Raw genomic sequence first — 20,870 nt, 5'->3', positions numbered from 1 at the left:
CAGACATTAAAAATAACAATGCACAAACTGTAATACAAAGGGTTATTAGTACAAGGAACAAGTAACCATGGCAGCACAGATATACATCACACATATACATCACATGTACAGATATGCACTAGATGCATTCTAATACAGGACACGGACATCACAGTTTGTGTAGTCTTTTGTTTGACCAGTACCACTTAGCCACATAATCAAAGAGAATTGGATGTAAAGATTTATTTATTATTTATTTATTTGCAGTTTCTTATATAGCGCAGCAGATTCCGTTGCGCTTTACAATAGTAGACAGTGATAAAACAAACTGGGTAACAGACAGACTTGGAGGTTAGAGGGCCCTGCTGCAAGCTTACAATCTATTAGGTATATAGGAGGGAAACACAAGGACAGGCATCAGTAATAGCATAGCAGTCCCACCAAGTTACAAGTCCAGAAGTGAAGCTATATAATACATAAGTGCCTCAGAGGGTTATGCGTGTAGAACTTAAATATGATAGGCTTGCCTGAAGAGGTGAGTTTTCAGGGAACGCTTGAAAGTTTGGAGGCTAGCGGAGAGTCTAATTGTGCATGGAAGGGCATTCCATAGGATGGGAGCAGCCCGATGAAAGTCCTGTAATAGTGAATGGGAGCTAGTGATCCGCTCAGATGAGAGACGCAAATCTTGTGCAGAGCGGAGTGGTCGAGATGGGAGATATTTTGTGATAAGTGCAGAGATATATGCTGGTGCAGTATGGTTAATAGCTTTATATGCAAGTAGAAGTGTTTTATATTGAATACGGTAATATATAGGCAACCAATGGAGGGACTGGCAGAGCGGATCAGCAGACGATGAGCGTCTTGCGAGGAAGATCAGCCTAGCAGCAGCATTTAAGATGGATTGCAGTGGTGAGAGTCTGTTCTTGGGAAGACCAGTTAGGAGACTAAAGATGTACAGTAGCTTGCATAAACCTTAAATCGTACCTTGTTACAATTGGTGAGTTGCTTATCAGGATAAATGTAATTAAGGTGGAACTTAGTAGCATGGACACACAGGAGCCTACACTTGCTTATCAGGATAAATGTAATCAAGGTGGAACTTAATAGCATGGACACACAGGAGCCTACACTTGCTTATCAGGATAAATGTAATTAAGGTGGAACTTAGTAGCATGGACACACAGGAGCCTACACTTGCTTATCAGGATAAATGTAATCAAGGTGGAACTTAGTAGCATGGACACACAGGAGCCTACACTTGCTTATCAGGATAAATGTAATCAAGGTGGAACTTAGAAGCATGGACACACAGGAGCCTACAATTATTCTAGGTACACACCAGAACAATCATGATTGTGAGCAGATCGTGAGACAACCATACGATGGTTGCACGATCTGCTGGAGCACAGGATCTGCTCAAGATCTGCATCTGATCCGATTATGATACCCAGTTAATAGGTCGTTTTCAAATCCTGACTGCAGCAGGTAGGGTCTGCAAAACGACCAAACGACCAGAGGGGACCCGCATCGGATCAGAATCGGATCTATAACATGCCCAATTTACATACAATCGATCGTGATTGTAACGAAATTGGGGGATTTGAGGCCAAATCTTTCTGGTGTGTACCCAGCAGTACAGTAATACAGCAATAAGTGAATATAGGATGCAGATGTAATGGTAGCATAATGGTCATATCTTTTGTGATCAGTTGGACAACAGGATGTGGCTGTCATACTTAGTTCCTCTTGAAAACTGTCTCATGGATAGTTGTTGCTTAATGCTGTGATATTTCAGTTTGTGCATTTTGGCAATACCTCTCTATAAAAGTAAATATAAAAACAACTAGAGTTAATAAGAGATTAATTCTAAACGTTTCTTAGGCAGTATAGCTTAACTACCATACTAGATTGGTGCTGTCCTGCTATGTTTAAAACTGTATATTATCTGGTTGAAATCTCTTATAGTTCAGCTACTGTTTTCTTCATACAAAAGTACATTACACACTGTTGCCAGAAGTAATTGTTGCGTAATAAAGGGATAAGGAACTGGCGTCAACTTCTTTCCTGGCACAAATGTTATATTAAAAGACAGGACATTAGAGCACAGAAGAACACTGGAGAAAAAAGGACAGCAGATCATTGACAGGTAGCCAGTGCTTAAATCTATATATCTCTATGTAAATCTATCTCTACATTAATATATCTATTTACATAAAAATCAATCTAATTACATTTTAATCTATATCAAATACTGCATATATACTGTACTTAGCAATCTATCTTTCATACTTATTTTATACCAATCTATTTATTGTATACTGTAGCTCAATCTACATATGTCATGTTTTACAGCAGATCGGTCCCATATCTATTTATGTATCCCATATATTTCTATCTATAACATTCAATCCTTTGTACATATAAAGTAATAAGAGTAAAATTTTGTGAAATGTCGGATTTTTCCGCAAAAATTGGACATTTTTCAACGTTGGCTAATGTAAAAGTGTCCGAGTTCACTAAAAGTCGGAAGATTTTAGCTCTGATTAAGTTGGATCCATATATCCGTGGAATATATCACTCTATCTGGGATGTAGTCAATATGCCGATGCTCACCATCCCGATGGTCAGAATCCCGATGGTGAGTATTAGGGTTAATGTTAGGTGCTAGGGGAGGGGACAGTTAGGGTTTAGGTTGTCGAAAGGGATGGTTAGGTTAGTCTGCAGGAGGAGTGGATTAGGGTTCCCTGTAGGATAGGATCAGGGTTATGGATACAATATTTACTAAAAATCTAGAACAGAGAAAGAGAAAAAGGACTCTCTTTTTGTTGGGGCACTCTTTTGAATGATTCATTGAATTAATTTAGAGATTGGTATACTGGGGGTTGTGCATCTAGGGGAAGACTCCACCTATATGCGTAGAAGTAAGGGTGTTGTGGGCTAGTGCCCCTGGTTGTTTTACTAAAATTTAACTTTTAATAGCTCAAAAATCTAAAAGAAGGTCTCAATTGGACTCACACACGAAAAAAGACACACATAAAACATTGAATATATATACAAGAAAAACCAAAGCCAGATATGATTTCTCTGGCTATACAATTAGGTACTACTGTCACTGTGGAACTAGTGACAGCTTCTCACTACATACTGTGTGAGGAATCAATAAATCGCAGCACTGTTGTTAAATCACTAAGTACAGTGTTTACAATGAAGACACAGTTGCTGACAAGTAGTGCATAGGCCGTTTTTTTCAAAGTAAGCTCAGGTGTCCTGGATATCAATTAAACACAGTTGCTGACAATTAGTGCATAGGCAGTTTTTTCTCAATGGTATAACTATTGTTAATCACTATGTACATCATTTATAGTAAAGACACTTGAGCAGTGTATATAGTCATTTATACGTTTATCTTCTACTATCACTGTAGAGGATGATGTGATAGTTTTTTCAAAGCAATTTCAAACATATATAAAATCTCTGAGTTGCAACACTGTTGTCTGTTGCTTAATACAAATTTAGTAACAAAGGCACAATTGCTAAGGCAAGATTGCCAAGTGCAATCTTGGTTTTTTCCTTGTTGTCTGGTAGCCAGCGAGTTTTTTAATCAAATAACAAAGTTTAATAGGTTAATTACAACCAGTAATTATATTGTGACAAACCGCAGCAATCTCAACAGTTGTGGAGAATTTTTATAGTACTGTATAATATATAACATTTGAACAGAGAATGCCATGTAATTAAGGTTAGGGGTAACCGTCTCCCCTAAGTGATAGTAAGGACTTGTGAAGAAAAAGTCTCCCAAATATGCTATTCTGCCCAGATTGCTAATGCTCCGCTATATATACCACAGTAAACAGTGTTAGTCATTAGATGGTCAAAAAAAGGTCACCCTTTATATTTCAGACCTAAGTCATCCACTGCCAGCTGCCATCAATAGATATGGGCTGGTGGGTATTGCGGGCAAGCTTATCTGGTTTTATGGTTTTAACAATTTAGGGATATAATAAAGATGCTGTGATCTGCTGTCTCGCTATTGGAGTAGGGCACCCTGTTGTTTGATAACAGTGCAGGGATTGCTCTAAAAGCCACTGGTGAGATGTGGGTGGTGAGCGGCACCAAACGGGGGTAGAGGACAGCTGTATGAGGCCCCGTGCATCAAGCGGTGGAAGTGCTGTGCTGCTGCGACCGCATCGGGGAGAGATGGAAGGGAAGGAGACAGTGAAAGGGCGGGGAGACGGGGGGTTACCGCGTTCTGTTCAGCTAATGGTACTCTCTATCTCTGGACTGCTGCGGTCACCTGGATTAGGATTGAACGATCATTTCGCCTGTATGGCTTCCTCAGCAAAGGTGTGTGCTCTGGAGTCCCACTTCCGTTTATTTAAGCACTAAGTGATCATCCACACCATTGGGAGGTGGGAGGCGGTTAAGTCAAGTCTGTACAAAATTAAAGGTGTATCGATCCCAGTTTGTTAGATGTTAAAGTCTATTGTACAACCTTTTCTACAATGCCGTTGGAATTAGAATTTTAATTGTACGTAGGGAGTATTGGTATGGAAATAGAGGCCAGTGTCCAATAATGAGGTATACCAGTTAATCATAGGTATACATATCGAGAAGTTTATGTTGGATTATCAAATGTGATCACACACGGGAAGCGCTTCTAACTTTGAAAACACTGGCCGCACACTGATTGGCTGAGATTCAGCCAATCAGCATGCGCCCAATGTTTTCAAAGTCAGAAGCGCTTCCCGCGCCGCCGCACGTCGGTAGCGCGTTATTTCCACTTCACTGCAGGGACCCGGGCAACGTCATACTCTCAGAGCCGCAGGGAACTCCAGTGTCCAGCCTCTTCCTGACCGCAGGTAGTAGTACCCCCACGCCGCACGGACCCCCCTGCCAGCTCCCCGCTGCACCCAAAAGGAGTGGGAAGATGGGGGAGAAACAATAGTGCCCGCAGACACCCGGCGCCTCCCTGCCGCCGCAGGGGCTGCGGCCCTATAGTTACGCCACTGCCTGTCTCTCCATCCACATCCAACCAGCAGGGCAGCCGAGAGGCATGCTGGGCCCCTGTAAAAATTTGGGGTGTGGCCTAAAAGCGGGAGGTGACCATGCCCCCAAAATGTTTAGGGCAGTGGTTCCCAAACTTTTTTGAATCACGGCGCCCTAGAGCATCAAAATATTTTCAAGGCACCCCTAGGCCAAATGCTTCTTATCGATAAATTCAGAAAAAAACTATTAAATGAAGTGCATTGTGTGTCACAGTTATCTGGTGAGGGACAGGATTTGCTCCTGTTTGTGCACATATATTATGATTGGCAGCAACCAGCACTGGTTTTGCCTGTTACATTGACCATTCATAATATGAATTGATCCTGATCCACCAATCCAAGGCACCCCTGCAAGTGTCCTGAGGCACCCCAGGGTGCCTAGGCACACAGTTTGGGAACCACTGGTTTAGGGGGTTAAAAAAAAACTATGAAATCGAGGGGGGAGTGTTATCCCCCCCCCCCCCCCCCCCACAGCAGCAGCACACACCTGCCGTATGTGCTGTGCAGCAGGCTCGGCATGAGCTATCACGCTGTCAGTGAGATGCTCATGATGAGCCTGAGCATTGCTCCAGTCAGCACAGCCAGGGCCGCCACTAGAAATGTTGGGACTGACAGTTTGGCACTAATCCCCCCCACGCATGCACCCCGCCTCCCCCCTACCTCCTCCCCCCCCCCCCAATTACCATTACTTACCACTCCTTCATGGGCTGTCAGGAGCGCACACTGCACAGTGCAGCCTCCAGAGCGCCGAGCTACTCTGTATCCTAGGCTCGGCGCTCTGCAGGCTGCACTGTGTATTGTGCGTGCCTGGCTGGGGGGGTGTAGGAGGCACTGTGCGGGGGTGGGTGGTGTCGCCGTGCCACTGTGGGCAGCTCCAGAGGCTGGGGCCCAGGAGAGCTGTACCCACGGCACCCCCCTGTCGGCGGCCCTGAGCACAGCACATGCTTTAGGTCTGTGCTGCTGCTGCTGCTGCCCTAGAGGGACAGAAGAGAAAGGGGTGGTCAGACCAGGACCCTCGCCGGGTCCCTCCAGCAATCCCGGGCCTGAGTTATTAGTACCCGCCCCCTCTCGGCTGCCCTGGCAACCAGGGAACCATAGGGTCTTGCCACTGTCACTTAAAAACAGAATATAAAAGAATATGACAATATTAATGTAACTAGCCATCAAACTTTGGGGCCTATTCATTATCCTAATTTTCAGGGGTGAGATAACTTTCTAGTAGCAATGGATAAATTCAGCATTGCTCCAGTGCAGTGACAACTGATAAGATTGGCTGACCCCTGCGAATCCTCAGCACTGCAGAGTCTGACTGACTACTGCATATCATGCACGACTTCTGGTGAAAGGAATGCGGTCAGTGGTGGATGGATCTGAATGGAACATTGTTCTCAAGTGGGATTCCTTCCTATATGGAAGGAGTGTCGGGGCGTGGGAATGCATGCATATGAAGATAGTGAAGTTCCCAAAAAGGTTGTATTTTCAGAGCAAGGTGATCAAGGATGTGAAAACGTGATTGCATTATTGCAGCCCCACGCCACCACTATGCGGTACCCACATTAACTGCAGAATTCCGCAGGGGCGGGACTATGATAATGTAACTCAATTTGAATTACTTAATTGTCCCGCCCACTTTTCCTCCAGGAATGGTAGTAAGAGGGGGTCAGAGGGAGGGGGGTATGAGCTAGGTTGCTGTACTCTTGCATATTTTTTCCTGGGTGCCAGTAGTGCCATCTGATTTTTGGGAGCCTAAAGACCATTCCAGGAGAGTAGGCATGTATGACCTGAGTATTTTATATTACTGGAAAACAATCCTAGTCCTTGTCAATTGATGATTGCATCTCATAAGTGTAATTTTAGTAGTTCATTGGATACTGTCATTAGGAGAAGTTATCATGCTTTTGTGTTTGCCCATAACTACAGCTATTCTGTGTGTGACTTTTGTTTGGATTGTTTAGTTCAGAGTTTGCAGTCCCTTCAACAAAAAAACACACATTTTGGAAATATGTCTTAATAAACATGTACTGAAGTAAATGATAACTAATTTCAAATGCATTCAACAGGACAAGTATTATCATAGAAGACTCAGTTCAGTTACAATGCCTTGGCTCAAGAACTTTCTCGTTGGTAAGTTGCAACTAAATATCTTTCTACCCTACAAAATGAAACACCCTCTATATCACACCTTCCAATCGTTCTGAATTCAGGAGTCAATCCCTATTTTATAGTTAGATCAGGACTGAGTTGTCCTTATCACCAGCCAAGTGGGGAGGTAGTGTATGTCCATTTACTACTGCACTGCATATAAAGCAGCAGTGAACTGGTGTTACACATACCTGCTGCTGGTGTGTGCAGCATAGCAAAGGTAATAGGTTAGACTGGCTGGAGATGGGAAAATGACAGAATAGCTCTTTTCAGCTAGGGGATAAATGTATCAAGCTTCAAAAGTGATAACATGGAGAGTGATAAACAACCAGCCAATCAGCTCCTACCTGTTATATTTCAAACCCAGTGTATGCCATGGCAGGTAGGAGCTGATTGGCTAGTTGTCTATCACTCTCCATTTTGTCACTTTTTGAGGTTTGATACATCTGACCGGGATGCGGTCATTTGGTCTACAGAATGATGGTCGACAGTAATTAGGTCGACACCATTAGGTCGACATGGGAAAATGTCGACATGGGAAAAGGTCGATATGGTTCTAGTTCAAAAGGTCATTAGTTCGACAGGTCGTTAGTTCAACAGGTCATTAGTTCGACAGTGTCTAGGTCGACAGTCAAAAGGTCGACATGGGGTTTTTCACTGTTTTTTGAGCCAACATGTGCCAACAGGTAGTATTTCATGCCCTACCATCCACTAGGGTGTGGTGGGATGATAAAATAGTGTGCCGTGTGTAGCGAGGCACTGTGCCTAATGCATTGCGAGCGCATCGAGCGATGTGAGGGGATGTGGTGCACTTTAAACTGTGTCCATGTCAACTGTGTTGACATTCAGGTAAAAAAACAGTGAAAAACCCCATGTCGACCTTTTGACTGTCGACCTAGACATTGTCGAACTAATGACCTGTCGACCTAGAACCATGTCGACCTTTCTAATGACTGTCGACCATCTTGCTGTAGACCAAATGATCCCAACTTATCTGACCTTAGCAATGTTTCAAGGGGCATGGCCATGCCTCTTTCATGTTGTCCTCTTCCTTATGTGACCACAAACCCTGTCCTGATCAATTCACCCCCAATGTTGGGAGGTATTCCATAATGCAATGGAAAAATTCAAAGTGGTCAAATTGTTCAGCTACTATAAAAAAAAAACCCAGGCCTCTTAAAAGGCATTTCTAAAGATGGATGCCAATCCTGAGGCATTTTCTCAATCCTGGGATTTAGGATTGAAAAATACTCAATCCCAGGATTGCCCTCCCTAATAATGCTAATGTTTGTAGAAATACAAGTGCCAACATGTATATAAGCGTAAATTCATATGCACAATTGTAATATCCACCCTTGAAATGAATGAAAAACTGCTGACTATGTGATATATGAATGATGGCTTCGCAATTAATTATTTCATATCCTGCATATTGCTACATAACTTATAATATTACCCCACTGTCCCACCATACTAAAATATGAAACTTGTAATCTATAAAGACAAAAAAAATAACATGAAAGACCCAAAAATGGAACTATACTGGTCCTTGCTGGTGAGTAGCTAGGGCTAGGCAGCCAATCAGTACCAGACTTGAATACCGCTCAAACACATAGGCTTTGCTATAGTAACTCCATTTATTTTTGTTGTGTTGGAATTTTCTACAGTGTTCTCTAATTACTGTGTTATTTATTTTGCAGTGCTTTTATTTGGAAGCCCATCAATGGTGCACATAGGTAATGTAGAATTTCCCACTTTCTAGAGAACAAGCGCCTGTGAAGTATAAGTACTCTGTTAGTAGAAATGTGGTGAAAAGTGTTATATGGCGAACAATAGTTCTGAAAGTAAAATGAAAGTACAAAAACAAGAGACATAAAAATATAGAATATGATATGCAGGAGCAGTGTATAAATGCCTCCACCTGCATACCCCTCTTCCCCTCCAGTCCCGCAGCAATTCCCACACAGACACAAGCAAGGAATTGTAGTAACCTCCTATATAACCCCCTTCAGTGCCGTATTTCCCATTGGACTTAATGGGCAGTTGCCCAGGAGCCCAAGGATTCTAGGGGGCCCACCCCAATGGAGAAGACGGCACTGGTTCAGGGAGCGGCGGCGGGGATTCGGGCAGTGGTGGCTAGAAGCTTGTAGTGCCATTTGCCGGGCAGCAGGGCCGGAAGCGCTGTTGATTTTGAAAAGATTGGCCGGCCACTGATTGAGTGAATGCTCAGCCAATCAGTGCCTGGCCAGTCTTTTCAAAATCAGCAGCACTTACTGCCAGGCAAATAGCGCTACAAGCACCCAGTCCCCGCTGCCTGAATCGCTCGTCATCACCGCTACCTGGACGACGCTGCTGCACATAGGTGAGTAGTGGTGTAGTGTGGTGGGGGGGGCCCCAAATTATTTTGGCATGGGGCCCGCTCTAAAGTTAAGATGGCCCTACCCTGCTCCTCACTGAAGCACATGTAGTTGCAGAAACTTTTCCTCACAGATGAGCAACTGTGTTTCCCTCTCCTCACAACACAGTGGCAGCCATCACTTTGTAGTGCGGGACCCTTTTGAACCACCGTTGTCAGGCCTGGGTATCCCCCAGGTTTCTAGATAAGCCCTTCATGTGTGCATGGTCAGTGTGCCCAGCACCACCACCCGAGGCAGTGCTAGAGGCATTGACAAAATGGGAAGAGCCAACACAGAGTCATGGGTAAGAACGCTGCAATTTCGGCAACACAGCAAGGCTCAAGCTTGTACCAAGTAACCTGGGGATGGGGGAGGGGGGTTTGAGGGATCACTGGTTAGAGAAGAAGCAGTTGGCAGTCCAATCAGTATTAATGCAATAGATGTTTACACTGTTGTATGTCGTAAGGCGGACGTGAGAAGACACCAGTGGGTGCCCCAATGCTCAGGTAAGCTTTGTAGACATTTGCCATTTATTATTATTTATTTACAGTTTCTTATATAGTGCAGCAGATTCCATTGCGATATACAATAGTAGACAGTGATAAAACAAACTATAGGGCCATCTTCCAGGAATTGCAGTTACTATAGCAGTTTTATTCTCATCTGAATCAGGCCCATTATGAAGAGATGTACAAGAGAAAGGAATATGCCGTCCTTTGCAAAAACTATATTTTCTAAATTGTACCAGATAGATGGAAACAGTAACACTTACCTTAGAAAATGTCCCATATATGTGATGCTTTTTCTGAATGCACTGTATGTGTACCACAAACCGCTTCAGTTTGCATTCAATAGCCTGTTCATCACACTCAAAGGTGCACACTGATCCTCCACGTTCAAAGGGACCCTTATTTACATTTCTAGGAAAATCAGGTTTATTTTTACTAAGGACATGCGGCCGCACAGAGGAAAAATCATAAGATGGCCGCACACTACATGGTTGCCAAAGGCATTCGCTCCCAGGGCTTGCACATGCGCATACACAAACCCCAACAATCACCTTGGTTAGAGAATTTGCCCCCTAAGATGGGTTCTATTTCAGATGGGATGTTTCTATGGGTAACCAATCAGCTTCTGGGCGCTGCGTGTCACCCAGATTAACCTCCAGTATCTGATTGGTTGCCCATAGCAACATACCATGTGAAACAGCACACCAATCTTAGGCCCTTATTCTGATTCGGTCGGTACGGCCCGCGTGCGGCCGTACCGCCGATGTTTGGACTCTGCACATGCGCAGAGGTCAATCTGCGCATGTGCAGCCCCCTTCGCCGCAGACGTATTTCGTCCGCCGCAAAGGGGGCGTATAGGGGCGTGAGAGGCTTCATGCCCTCATTTCCCTATGTGTACGCCCCGCGTTTCATGGGCGTTCCCATGCAAACGCGGGGCGTATGCATGGTAATGAGGGCATGACGCCCTCATTACCATGACATGGGGGCGGAAAGCTGACGTCGCCGGATGTCAGCTTTCAGCCCCCATACAAGCTACCACACGGACGATTGTCCGTGTGGTATTAGCTTGCGGGAGCTGCCGCGGCGTGCGGGCCTGCCTTCGATGGTCGACGACCATCGAATGCAGGGGGCAGCTCCCACCATGGTGGAGGCGTAGCCTCCACCATTTTAATGCGGATCGCCAGCCGTCCGTGTACGGACGGCCGTGGCGATCCGTCTGGTGGGCGGCCCTTGGTTTGTGCGGTCGGAGCCCCGTGTGCGGCTCTGACCGCACCAACCAGAATAAGGGCCTTAGTGAATTTGCCCCATAGTGTTTAATTTAGCAATAACTAAATAAGAGAGCACAATCAAATACAAATGTTTTAATATTTCACTTAAATTATTCAAAATATCTTTTAAGTTGTATCGTGTATACAAATATCCCCGTATAGATGTAAAGTCTACACTGACCATTTGCATGAATAATAATGCTGATATGCAGACTATAAACTCCAGTGGGAAAAGTGTCCTGAATTGCTATCAATAGATAAGGAGGACCAATCGCTATGCTGGACCTCCCCTTAAGGCACAACAGCTCCCGATGTGGCACTTACTGCTCCAGATGCCCTTACTGCCCCGGCGTCTCCAACTGACTAGCAGGATAATAGGTGTAATAAAGTTCCGGTATGAGCAGTGAAAGGACCTTATTCTGGTCCATGCGCTCCAATGCGAATTCGCATTCAATGTTTTTGTACTTCGCATGCACATTTCTGTGTGTGAGCGGCCACGGCAAACAAGGTGTTCAGCAGGCGCTCGCACACAACAGCAGGCAGGGGGATACGCCGATGGGAACACGCACCGTTTCATGGGCGTTTCCATGAAAATGCTGGGTGTTCTCATGCTAATGCCCCAGTGACGCTGGTGCGGGGGGCGGGCAGCTGACATCACCAGATGTCAGCTGCCACCCCCCACACCCCACTAGGCTTTAGCTGGGCAGTGACTGGCAGATGCTTGAAACCACTGTGCTGAGTGACTTACCTGTCAATGTTGAAGGCTATGCCTGATGCCTTTTGGGGACTACACACACAGATATTTTGCTGAGTGATCTAAATGATGCTAGATCGCTTTAGATCACTCAGCAAGATCGCTCAGCACACAGAGCTGCACAGTAATGTGTCAGCGATGTGTGCTGAGTGATCTGTCAGGACCAGTGTTCTCCAGAGAGAACACTAGCCCAGACTGGCGATCTAACTAGATTTATCCAGCATGCTGGATCTTAATCACCTGGCGATAGCAACTTGTGTGGCGGAGCATCGATATCGCTATGGCCCCTACACACGGAGCGATGTAGGTGCATATTCTAAGCAAACTAGTCAAATTAAGTCAGATCGCTTAGAAAATGCCCTGAAATCGAATTCAGTATGAAATCCCGGCGGTCGGGATCCCGGCGTTCAAAATCCCGACGCCGGAATCCCAACTGCCGAATTTCCGACAAGGGGGGGACGTGGATCGCCCCATCCCCCCCCCCCCCCCCCCATTGCGGGCTCGCTGCGCTCGCCACGCAGCGGGCACGGTGCCTCGCTACACTCGGCACGCTAATTTATTCTCCCTCCAGGGGTGTCGTGGACACCCACGGAGGGAGAAAGTGTCGGCATTTCGGCGGTCGGGATTCCGGCGTCGGGATTCTGAACACCGGGATCCCGACTGCCGGGATTTTAACTGCATCCCCTGAAATCGCCCAGTGTGTAGGCCCCATAAGAATCGCTTGATGGTATGGCAGCATGAGCTGCTTGATGGTGTAACGATGTGAGTCCCAATCACTGGCGGTGAGCAGAATGGCTTCTTGGGGCTGTCAGGCACCTAAGTGGGGAGGGAGCCTGCCGTACTTTAGTGAAGGGTCAAAAGCAATCACGATGATGGGAATCCTTTATTTTTACACATTTCTCCATATCGGCATCGGCCATGGTTTCCTCATAGCATAGCGATTGGTCCTCCTTATCTATTGAAATCAATTTGGGACTCTTTTCCCACTGGAGTTTATTATATTCTGCATACCAGCATTATTATTTATACTTTGTATAATTTTATGTAAATTATTAAAACATTTGTTATTTATTTTGCTCTCTAATTTAGGTATTGTTAAATTAAACATTTGGTACTTTTGGGTTATCCAGTTAATCCTCTGGGAGCTGCAAAATGATCAAGGTTGATATATCTATTGCGCCCAATAATATTGTTTTATTAATGTAATTGATAGAAGCTGCTTACCGAGACACCACCCGGTGCCTGGCCAAATGCCCCCCCACCACTGAATCCCCTCGGTACCATGAGAGCAAGCCCTAGCCAATTTGATGCCCTAGGCCCTTGATGGCTAACCTCGACACTCCAGCTGTTGTTGAAGGAAACATCCCAGCATGCTCTGCATAAGTTTTAGTATGGCCAAATAGCAAAACTGAAGCAGAGCATGCTGGGATGTGTAGTTCAACAACAGCTGGAGTGTCAAGGTTAGCCATCAAGGACATAGGGAAAATTTTGGCTGGTGCCCCCTAGCACTGCTGCTAGTTCCATCTCTGATCCAGCTCCCCTCTACCAGCAAATTGATACTAATTTACTGGTTCTTTTCAGAAGCACAAGTGAGATCGACTCTTCAACTTGATCCAGAGCACACGGAGTACATTGTGGATGAAGCTTTAGCACTGAGATGTGTTACCAATAACCCATTGACTATCACTGAGTATAAGTTTTACAAAGATGGGCAAGTCATCAGTTCCAGCTCCACAAACAGATTGAGTATTCCTTCTCTTACCACAAGTGATGCCGGACATTATTATTGTGCCTCCACCAAGGAAGGAGAAACATCCTTTGAAAGTAATACAATTAATCTTAGAGTAAATAGTAAGTAAGTTCCTCTTACCACAACAATCAATGTATAATGTAGTGAAGCATTTTTCTTATCATTGTATCATTTGAAATGTTTTCATTGTTTTCTATTGGCTTTGCTATATGAATAGTACCATTATAATGAACACATTTGGCATGTTGACACAAGAATGTCAACATGGTCTGAGTGTGGACACTAGGGCCCTTATTTACATTGGCGCGTACGCATGCGAATTCGCACGTTTCACCCTGCTACCCCCATTGCGCATGTGCAGCTAACGCACTGCGCATGTGCAATCTAATAAAAAAATACTCGCAAGCAAACCTTTGCGTAGATTTCTCCGTGCGAACGAGTGCATAGGTAGTAGGCGTGCAGTGGGCGTTAGCATGGGCGCGACCATTATAATGAGCAAAACTGGGCGTACACATGGGCGTACACATGGGCGTTCACTATGAGTGGTGGGTGTGCTTTCGCATGAGTGCAAGAGGGATTGTTCCCCTCAAACGCAAAACTTTTCGCAAGCTCAAAGCAGGTTTTTAGTTTCGCACACCTTGCTCCTTGTAATGTGCTCATTCGTACGGAGCAAACACACGCACGAAATGGATAAATCAATGGGTAAATCAATGGCACCTGCACACTATTGACACCAATACATGGTTGATTTCATGAGACAATTAACCCCTTCCCGCCGCAGCCTGTTTTTGCCTTCCTGACAGAGCCCTTTTTTTCAAATCTGACATGTATCACTTAAGTGGGGATAACTTTTTTTTGCTTTTACTTATCCCAGTGATTTTGAGATTGTTTTCTCGTGACACATTGTACTTCAAGTTAGTGGTAAATTTGGGTCGATACAGTCTGTGTTTTTTTGTGAAAAATACCAAAATGTCATAAAAAAATTGAAAATTTAGCAATTTTCAAAATGTTAAATTTTCTGCTTGTGAGACAAATAATCATACCACTCAAAATAGTTAATAACTAACATAGACCATATGTATACTTTATGTTTCCATCATTATTTCAACCTCCTTTTAATTTTTTTGGACACTAGGAGGCTTAAAATATGAATAGCAAATTCTCAAATTTTCAAGAAAATTTCAAACACTGATTTTTTTAGGGACCAGTTCAGTTCTGATGTGACTTTGATGGACTTGTATGTGAGACACCCCCATAAATGATGCCATTTCAAAAACTGCACCCCTCACCGTATTCAAAACAGCATTTTGGAAGTTTGTTAACCCTTTAGGTGTTTCACAGGAATTAAAACAAAGTGTAGGTGAAATTTCAAAATTTCATTTTTTTGCAGATTTTCAATTTTAATACATTTTTCTAAGGAACACAGTAGATTTTACTAGAGAAATGTGACTAAAAATTGATTCCCCCAATTCTTTTGTTTTCATAAATATCCTATATGTGGCCCTAGTGTGCACGTTGACCAAACCACAGGCTTCATAATAGAAGGAGCACCTACTTGATTTTGGAGCCTCCTTTTTATGAGATTATTTTTTAGGCACCATGTAGGTTTCTAGGCACCATAAGATGCTAAAAGTTAGGAACCCCCCCACAAGTGAGCCCATTTTGCAAACTACACCCCTCAGGGAATTCATCTAGGGGTATAGTGTACATTTCAAACCCCCAGGGGTTTCACCAATAGTGGTACAACTGGGCTGTGAAAATGAAAAATTACATTTTTTACACAAAAATGCAGTTCTGGTTTAAAATTTTTCATTTTCACAAGGAATGAAGGAGACAAAGCACCCCAAAATCTGTGCCCCAATTTCTCCCGAGTACGGCAATGCCTCACATGTGACCAAAAAATACCATTTGGGTGCATGGCAGGACTCAGAAGGGAAGGAGTGATATTTGGATTTTGCAGCACAGATTCTGGTGGAATGTTGGTGGGTGCTATGTCGCATTAGCAAGACCCCCGAAGCACCAATACAGTGGAACCCCCCCACAAGTGACCCCATTTTGCAAACTACACCCCTCAGGGAATTCAACTAGGGGTATAGTGTACATTTCAAACCCCCAGGGGTTTCACCAATTGTGGTACAACTGGGCAGTGAAAATGAAAAATTAAATTTTTTACACAAAAATGCAGTTCTGGCTCAAAATTTTTTATTTTCACAAGGAATGAAGGAGACAAAGCACCCCAAAATCTGTGCCCCAATTTCTCCCGAGTACGGCAATGCCTCACATGTGACCAAAAAATACCATTTGGGTGCATGGCAGGACTCAGAAGGGAAGGAGTGATATTTGGATTTTGCAGCACAGATTCTGGTGGAATGTTGGTGGGTGCTATGTCGCATTAGCAAGACCCCCGAAGCACCAATACAGTGGAACCCCCCCACAAGTGACCCCATTTTGCAAACTACACCCCTCAGGGAATTCAACTAGGGGTATAGTGTACATTTCAAACCCCCAGGGGTTTCACCAATTGTGGTACAACTGGGCAGTGAAAATGAAAAATTAAATTTTTTACACAAAAATGCAGTTCTGGCTCAAAATTTTTTTCATTTTCACAAGGAATGAAGGAGACAAAGCACCCCAAAATCTGTGCCCCAATTTCTCCCGAGTACGGCAATGCCTCACATGTGACCAAAAAATACCATTTGGGTGCATGGCAGGACTCAGAAGGGAAGGAGTGATATTTGGATTTTGCAGCACAGATTCTGGTGGAATGTTGGTGGGTGCTATGTCGCATTAGCAAGACCCCCGAAGCACCAATACAGTGGAACCCCCCCACAAGTGACCCCATTTTGCAAACTACACCCCTCAGGGAATTCAACTAGGGGTATAGTGTACATTTCAAACCCCCAGGGGTTTCACCAATTGTGGTACAACTGGGCAGTGAAAATGACAAATTAAATTTTTTACACAAAAATGCAGTTCTGGCTCAAAATTTTTCATTTTCACAAGGAATGAAGGAGACAAAGCACCCCAAAATCTGTGCCCCAATTTCTCCCGAGTACGGCAATGCCTCACATGTGACCAAAAAATACCATTTGGGTGCATGGCAGGACTCAGAAGGGAAGGAGTGATATTTGGATTTTGCAGCACAGATTCTGGTGGAATGTTGGTGGGTGCTATGTCGCATTAGCAAGACCCCCAAAGCACCAATACAGTGGAACCCCCCCACAAGTGACCCCATTTTGCAAACTACACCCCTCAGGGAATTCAACTAGGGGTATAGTGTACATTTCAAACCCCCAGGGGTTTCACCAATTGTGGTACAACTGGGCAGTGAAAATGAAAAATTAAATTTTTTACACAAAAATGCAGTTCTGGCTCAAAATTTTTTTCATTTTCACAAGGAATGAAGGAGACAAAGCACCCCAAAATCTGTGCCCCAATTTCTCCCGAGTACGGCAATGCCTCACATGTGACCAAAAAATACCATTTGGGTGCATGGCAGGACTCAGAAGGGAAGGAGTGATATTTGGATTTTGCAGCACAGATTCTGGTGGAATGTTGGTGGGTGCTATGTCGCATTAGCAAGACCCCCGAAGCACCAATACAGTGGAACCCCCCCACAAGTGACCCCATTTTGCAAACTACACCCCTCAGGGAATTCAACTAGGGGTATAGTGTACATTTCAAACCCCCAGGGGTTTCACCAATTGTGGTACAACTGGGCAGTGAAAATGAAAAATTAAATTTTTTACACAAAAATGCAGTTCTGGCTCAAAATTTTTCATTTTCACAAGGAATGAAGGAGACAAAGCACCCCAAAATCTGTGCCCCAATTTCTCCCGAGTACGGCAATGCCTCATGTGTGACCAAAAAATGGCAAGACTCAGAAGGGAAGGAGTGATATTTGGATTTTGCAGCACAGATTCTGGTGGAATGTTGGTGGGTGCTATGTCGCATTAGCAAGACCCCCAAAGCACCAATACAGTGGAACTTCCCCACAAGTGACCCCATTTTGCAAACTACACCCCTCAGGGAATTCATCTAGGGGTATAGTGTACATTTCTAACCCCCAGGGGTTTCACCAATTTTGATACAACTGGGCTGTGCAAATGAAAAATTACATTTTTTTACACAAAAATGCAGTTCTGGCTCAAAATTTTTCATTTTCATAAGGTATGAAGGAGAAAAAGCACCCCAAAATCTGTGCCCCAATTTCTCCCGAGTATGGCAATGCCTCATATGTGACCAAAAAATACCAGTTGGGTGCATGGCAGGACTCAGAAGGGAAGGAGTGATTTTTGGATTTTGCAGCTCAGATTCTGGTGGAATGAATGGTGGGTGCTATGTGGCATTAGCAAGACCCCCGAAGCACGGTGAAATGATGAACCTAATAATCCATTGATGTGTGGTATATTTTAAAACACTCCTTTATACATAGGCCGGGTTTGTCGGGGCAAGTTTCACAGTGGAAAATAGTATCCTTTCTTATTCCCTTTTTATAGCAAACTTTGCACCTTTTTTGTGTCCTGCCCTTTTTTGCAGTGGAGGGGATTTCGTTAGGAAAATGCTGCCCTGGTACAATACGGGGGCCAGTACTAGAAGTACTGGGGCCCTCTGCCTGCTGGTTCCCAAATATTAGGCCCTTTATGACTTCCTCTTGAAAGTGCATAAATGTCCCCCTCTGGCTGGTAGAACGGAATAGCACGTAAGCGTTATACAGTGCCATCTGGATGATATACACGGCCAGCTTCTTGTACCAGATTTTTGTTTTCCGCAGGGCACTGTACGGCTTCAGTACCTGATCTGAAAGATCCACTCCGCCCATGTACTTATTGTAATCTAGGATACAATTAGGTTTTGAGGTGTGGGTACTGGTACCTCGTACAGGGACAGAGGTGGTACTGTCTCCATGAATTGTTGTCAGTATAAGGACATCCCTCTTGTCCTTATATTTGACCAACAACATATTTTCGGTGGATTGTGCCCTGCTTTCACCCCTTCTCAGTACTTGGGCAATGTGCGTTTTTGGGAGGCCTCTTTGGTTCTTGCGCACAGTACCGCAAGCTGCTGTACCTCTTGAACCAAGGGCCTTAAACAGGGGGATGCTAGTGTAAAAGTTATCCACATAGAGGTGATAACCTTTATCCAGGAAGGGGTGCACTAAATCCCAGGCAATTTTTCCACTAACACCTACGAGGGAGGGGGTGCATTCTGGCGGTTCAATTCTTGAATCCTTCCCTTCATATACCCTAAACCTGTGGGTGTACCCTGAGGTGCTTTCACACAGTTTATACATTTTTATGCCATACCTTGCCCTCTTACTGGGAAGGTACTGGCGGAATTTAACCCTTCCTTTAAAATGTATAAGGGACTCGTCGATACAAATAAATTTTTCAGGGATGTACATCTCTGCAAATTTGGCACTGAAATGATCAATGACCGGCCTGACTTTGAATAGCCGGTCAAAGGTGGGATCATCTCTGGGTGGGCACTGTGCATTATCGGAGTAATGTAAAAATTTAAGGATTGTCTCAAAACGAGTCCGAGTCATGGCCATACGGTAAAGTGGGGTGCTGTACAGAACATCTGTACTCCAATATTGCCTAATTTCTGGCTTTTTTACTATGCCCATATGTAACACCAGACCCCAAAACGTCATCATCTCTACTGCATCTACAGGGGTCCACCTAGCAAATGATGACGTGGGGTTTTGAGCAATAAACTGCTGGGCATATAAATTACTTTGGTCCACCATTAAATTTATAAAATCATCAGAGAAAAATAATTTGAAAAAGTCAATTTCTCTGAGACCTGTTGAATCAAATTGGATTCCTGGGATGGCCAAAAACTCAGGAACCTGGGGCTCAAAATTGTCTGGTGGTGGGGTCCATACGGGATCAATCATTTGGGGGGGGGTCTCAGCTGCTCTACGGGGGCGTCTTTGAGGGGGTCCCTCATCACTAGAGGAGGAAGATGAGGTTAAGACAAATCCTTCAAATTCCCCGCTTGCATCACTGGCTGTGTCAGAGTCAGAGGCAAGCATGGCATATGCCTCCTCCGCTGAATACATTCTTCTGGATGACTGGGATGACATTTGGGATGACATTTGGGATGCCATTTTTATTTTTGTGTTTCTGTAAGTGTAATGTTTCAACACGTGTATAGTGTAGGGGGGGTACAAACTTTATTTCAACACGGGGGTATGTAGTGTGTAGTGTGTATGTAGTGCAGAAAAAAAAATACTTTATACAGGAATTTGATCCCAATAAAAAAAAAAAATTAGATCAACCCTGTGGCAAAAATGCTGTTCAGTGATGTACGTCACTGATCAGCGCTCAGCGGCCACAGGACGCTGTGGGTGTAAAAGCACCGTGGGTGTAAAAACAATAAAAAAAAAAAAACCACAGCACTCTCCAAAAAAAAAAACAATTTAAAAAAACTGCAGAAAAAAAATTATATCAACCTTGTGCCAAAAATGCTGTTCAGTGATGTACGTCACTGATCAGCGCTCAGCGGCCACAGGACGCTGTGGGTGTAAAAGCACCGTGGGTGTAAAAACAATTTAAAAAAAAAAAACCACAGCACTCTCCAAAAAAAAAACAATTTAAAAAAACTGCAGAAAAAAAATTATATCAACCCTGTGCCAAAAATGCTGTTCAGTGATGTACGTCACTGATCAGCGCTCAGCGACCACAGGACACCCACAAAAGCAACGTGGGTGTAAAAACAATTTAAAAAAAATAAACCACAGCACTCTCCAAAAAAAAAACAATTTAAAAAAACTGCAGAAAAAAAATTATATCAACCCTGTGCCAAAAATGCTGTTCAGTGATGTACGTCACTGATCAGCGCTCAGCGGCTACAGGACACCCACAAAAGCAACGTGGGTGTAAAAACAAAACCCCACTGCACTCTCCAAAAAAAAAAAAACTGCAGATCAGTGATGCAGTGATGCAACACTGATTAGCAGTGAGGGGCAGCAGGCACACAACTGTGGGTGCAACCTGACAGGGTATATATAAAAAAAAAA

General features: G+C 44.1%; 1 protein-coding gene across 1 annotated transcript in view; it reads left to right on the top strand.

Moving 5' to 3' along the window:
• Nucleotides 1-1,985: 1,985 nt before the first annotated feature.
• Nucleotides 1,986-20,870, top strand: part of LOC146029557 (Fc receptor-like protein 5) — a 38,899-nt gene continuing 20,014 nt past the window's right edge. The window contains exons 1-4 of the mRNA XM_083158357.1: nt 1,986-2,125; nt 7,085-7,148; nt 8,867-8,902; nt 13,675-13,944. Of these exons, the coding sequence (XP_083014483.1) occupies nt 7,121-7,148; nt 8,867-8,902; nt 13,675-13,944 (334 nt within the window). The 5' untranslated portion in view covers nt 1,986-2,125; nt 7,085-7,120. The remainder of the gene's footprint in view (nt 2,126-7,084; nt 7,149-8,866; nt 8,903-13,674; nt 13,945-20,870) is intronic.

The sequence above is a fragment of the Crinia signifera genome, chromosome 1, assembly GCF_055691185.1.
Source record: "Crinia signifera chromosome 1, ASM5569118v1, whole genome shotgun sequence".
NCBI lineage: Eukaryota > Metazoa > Chordata > Amphibia > Anura > Myobatrachidae > Crinia > Crinia signifera.
The sequence above is the reverse complement of the archived record's forward strand: the minus strand, read 5'-3'. Positions and strand labels throughout refer to the sequence as shown.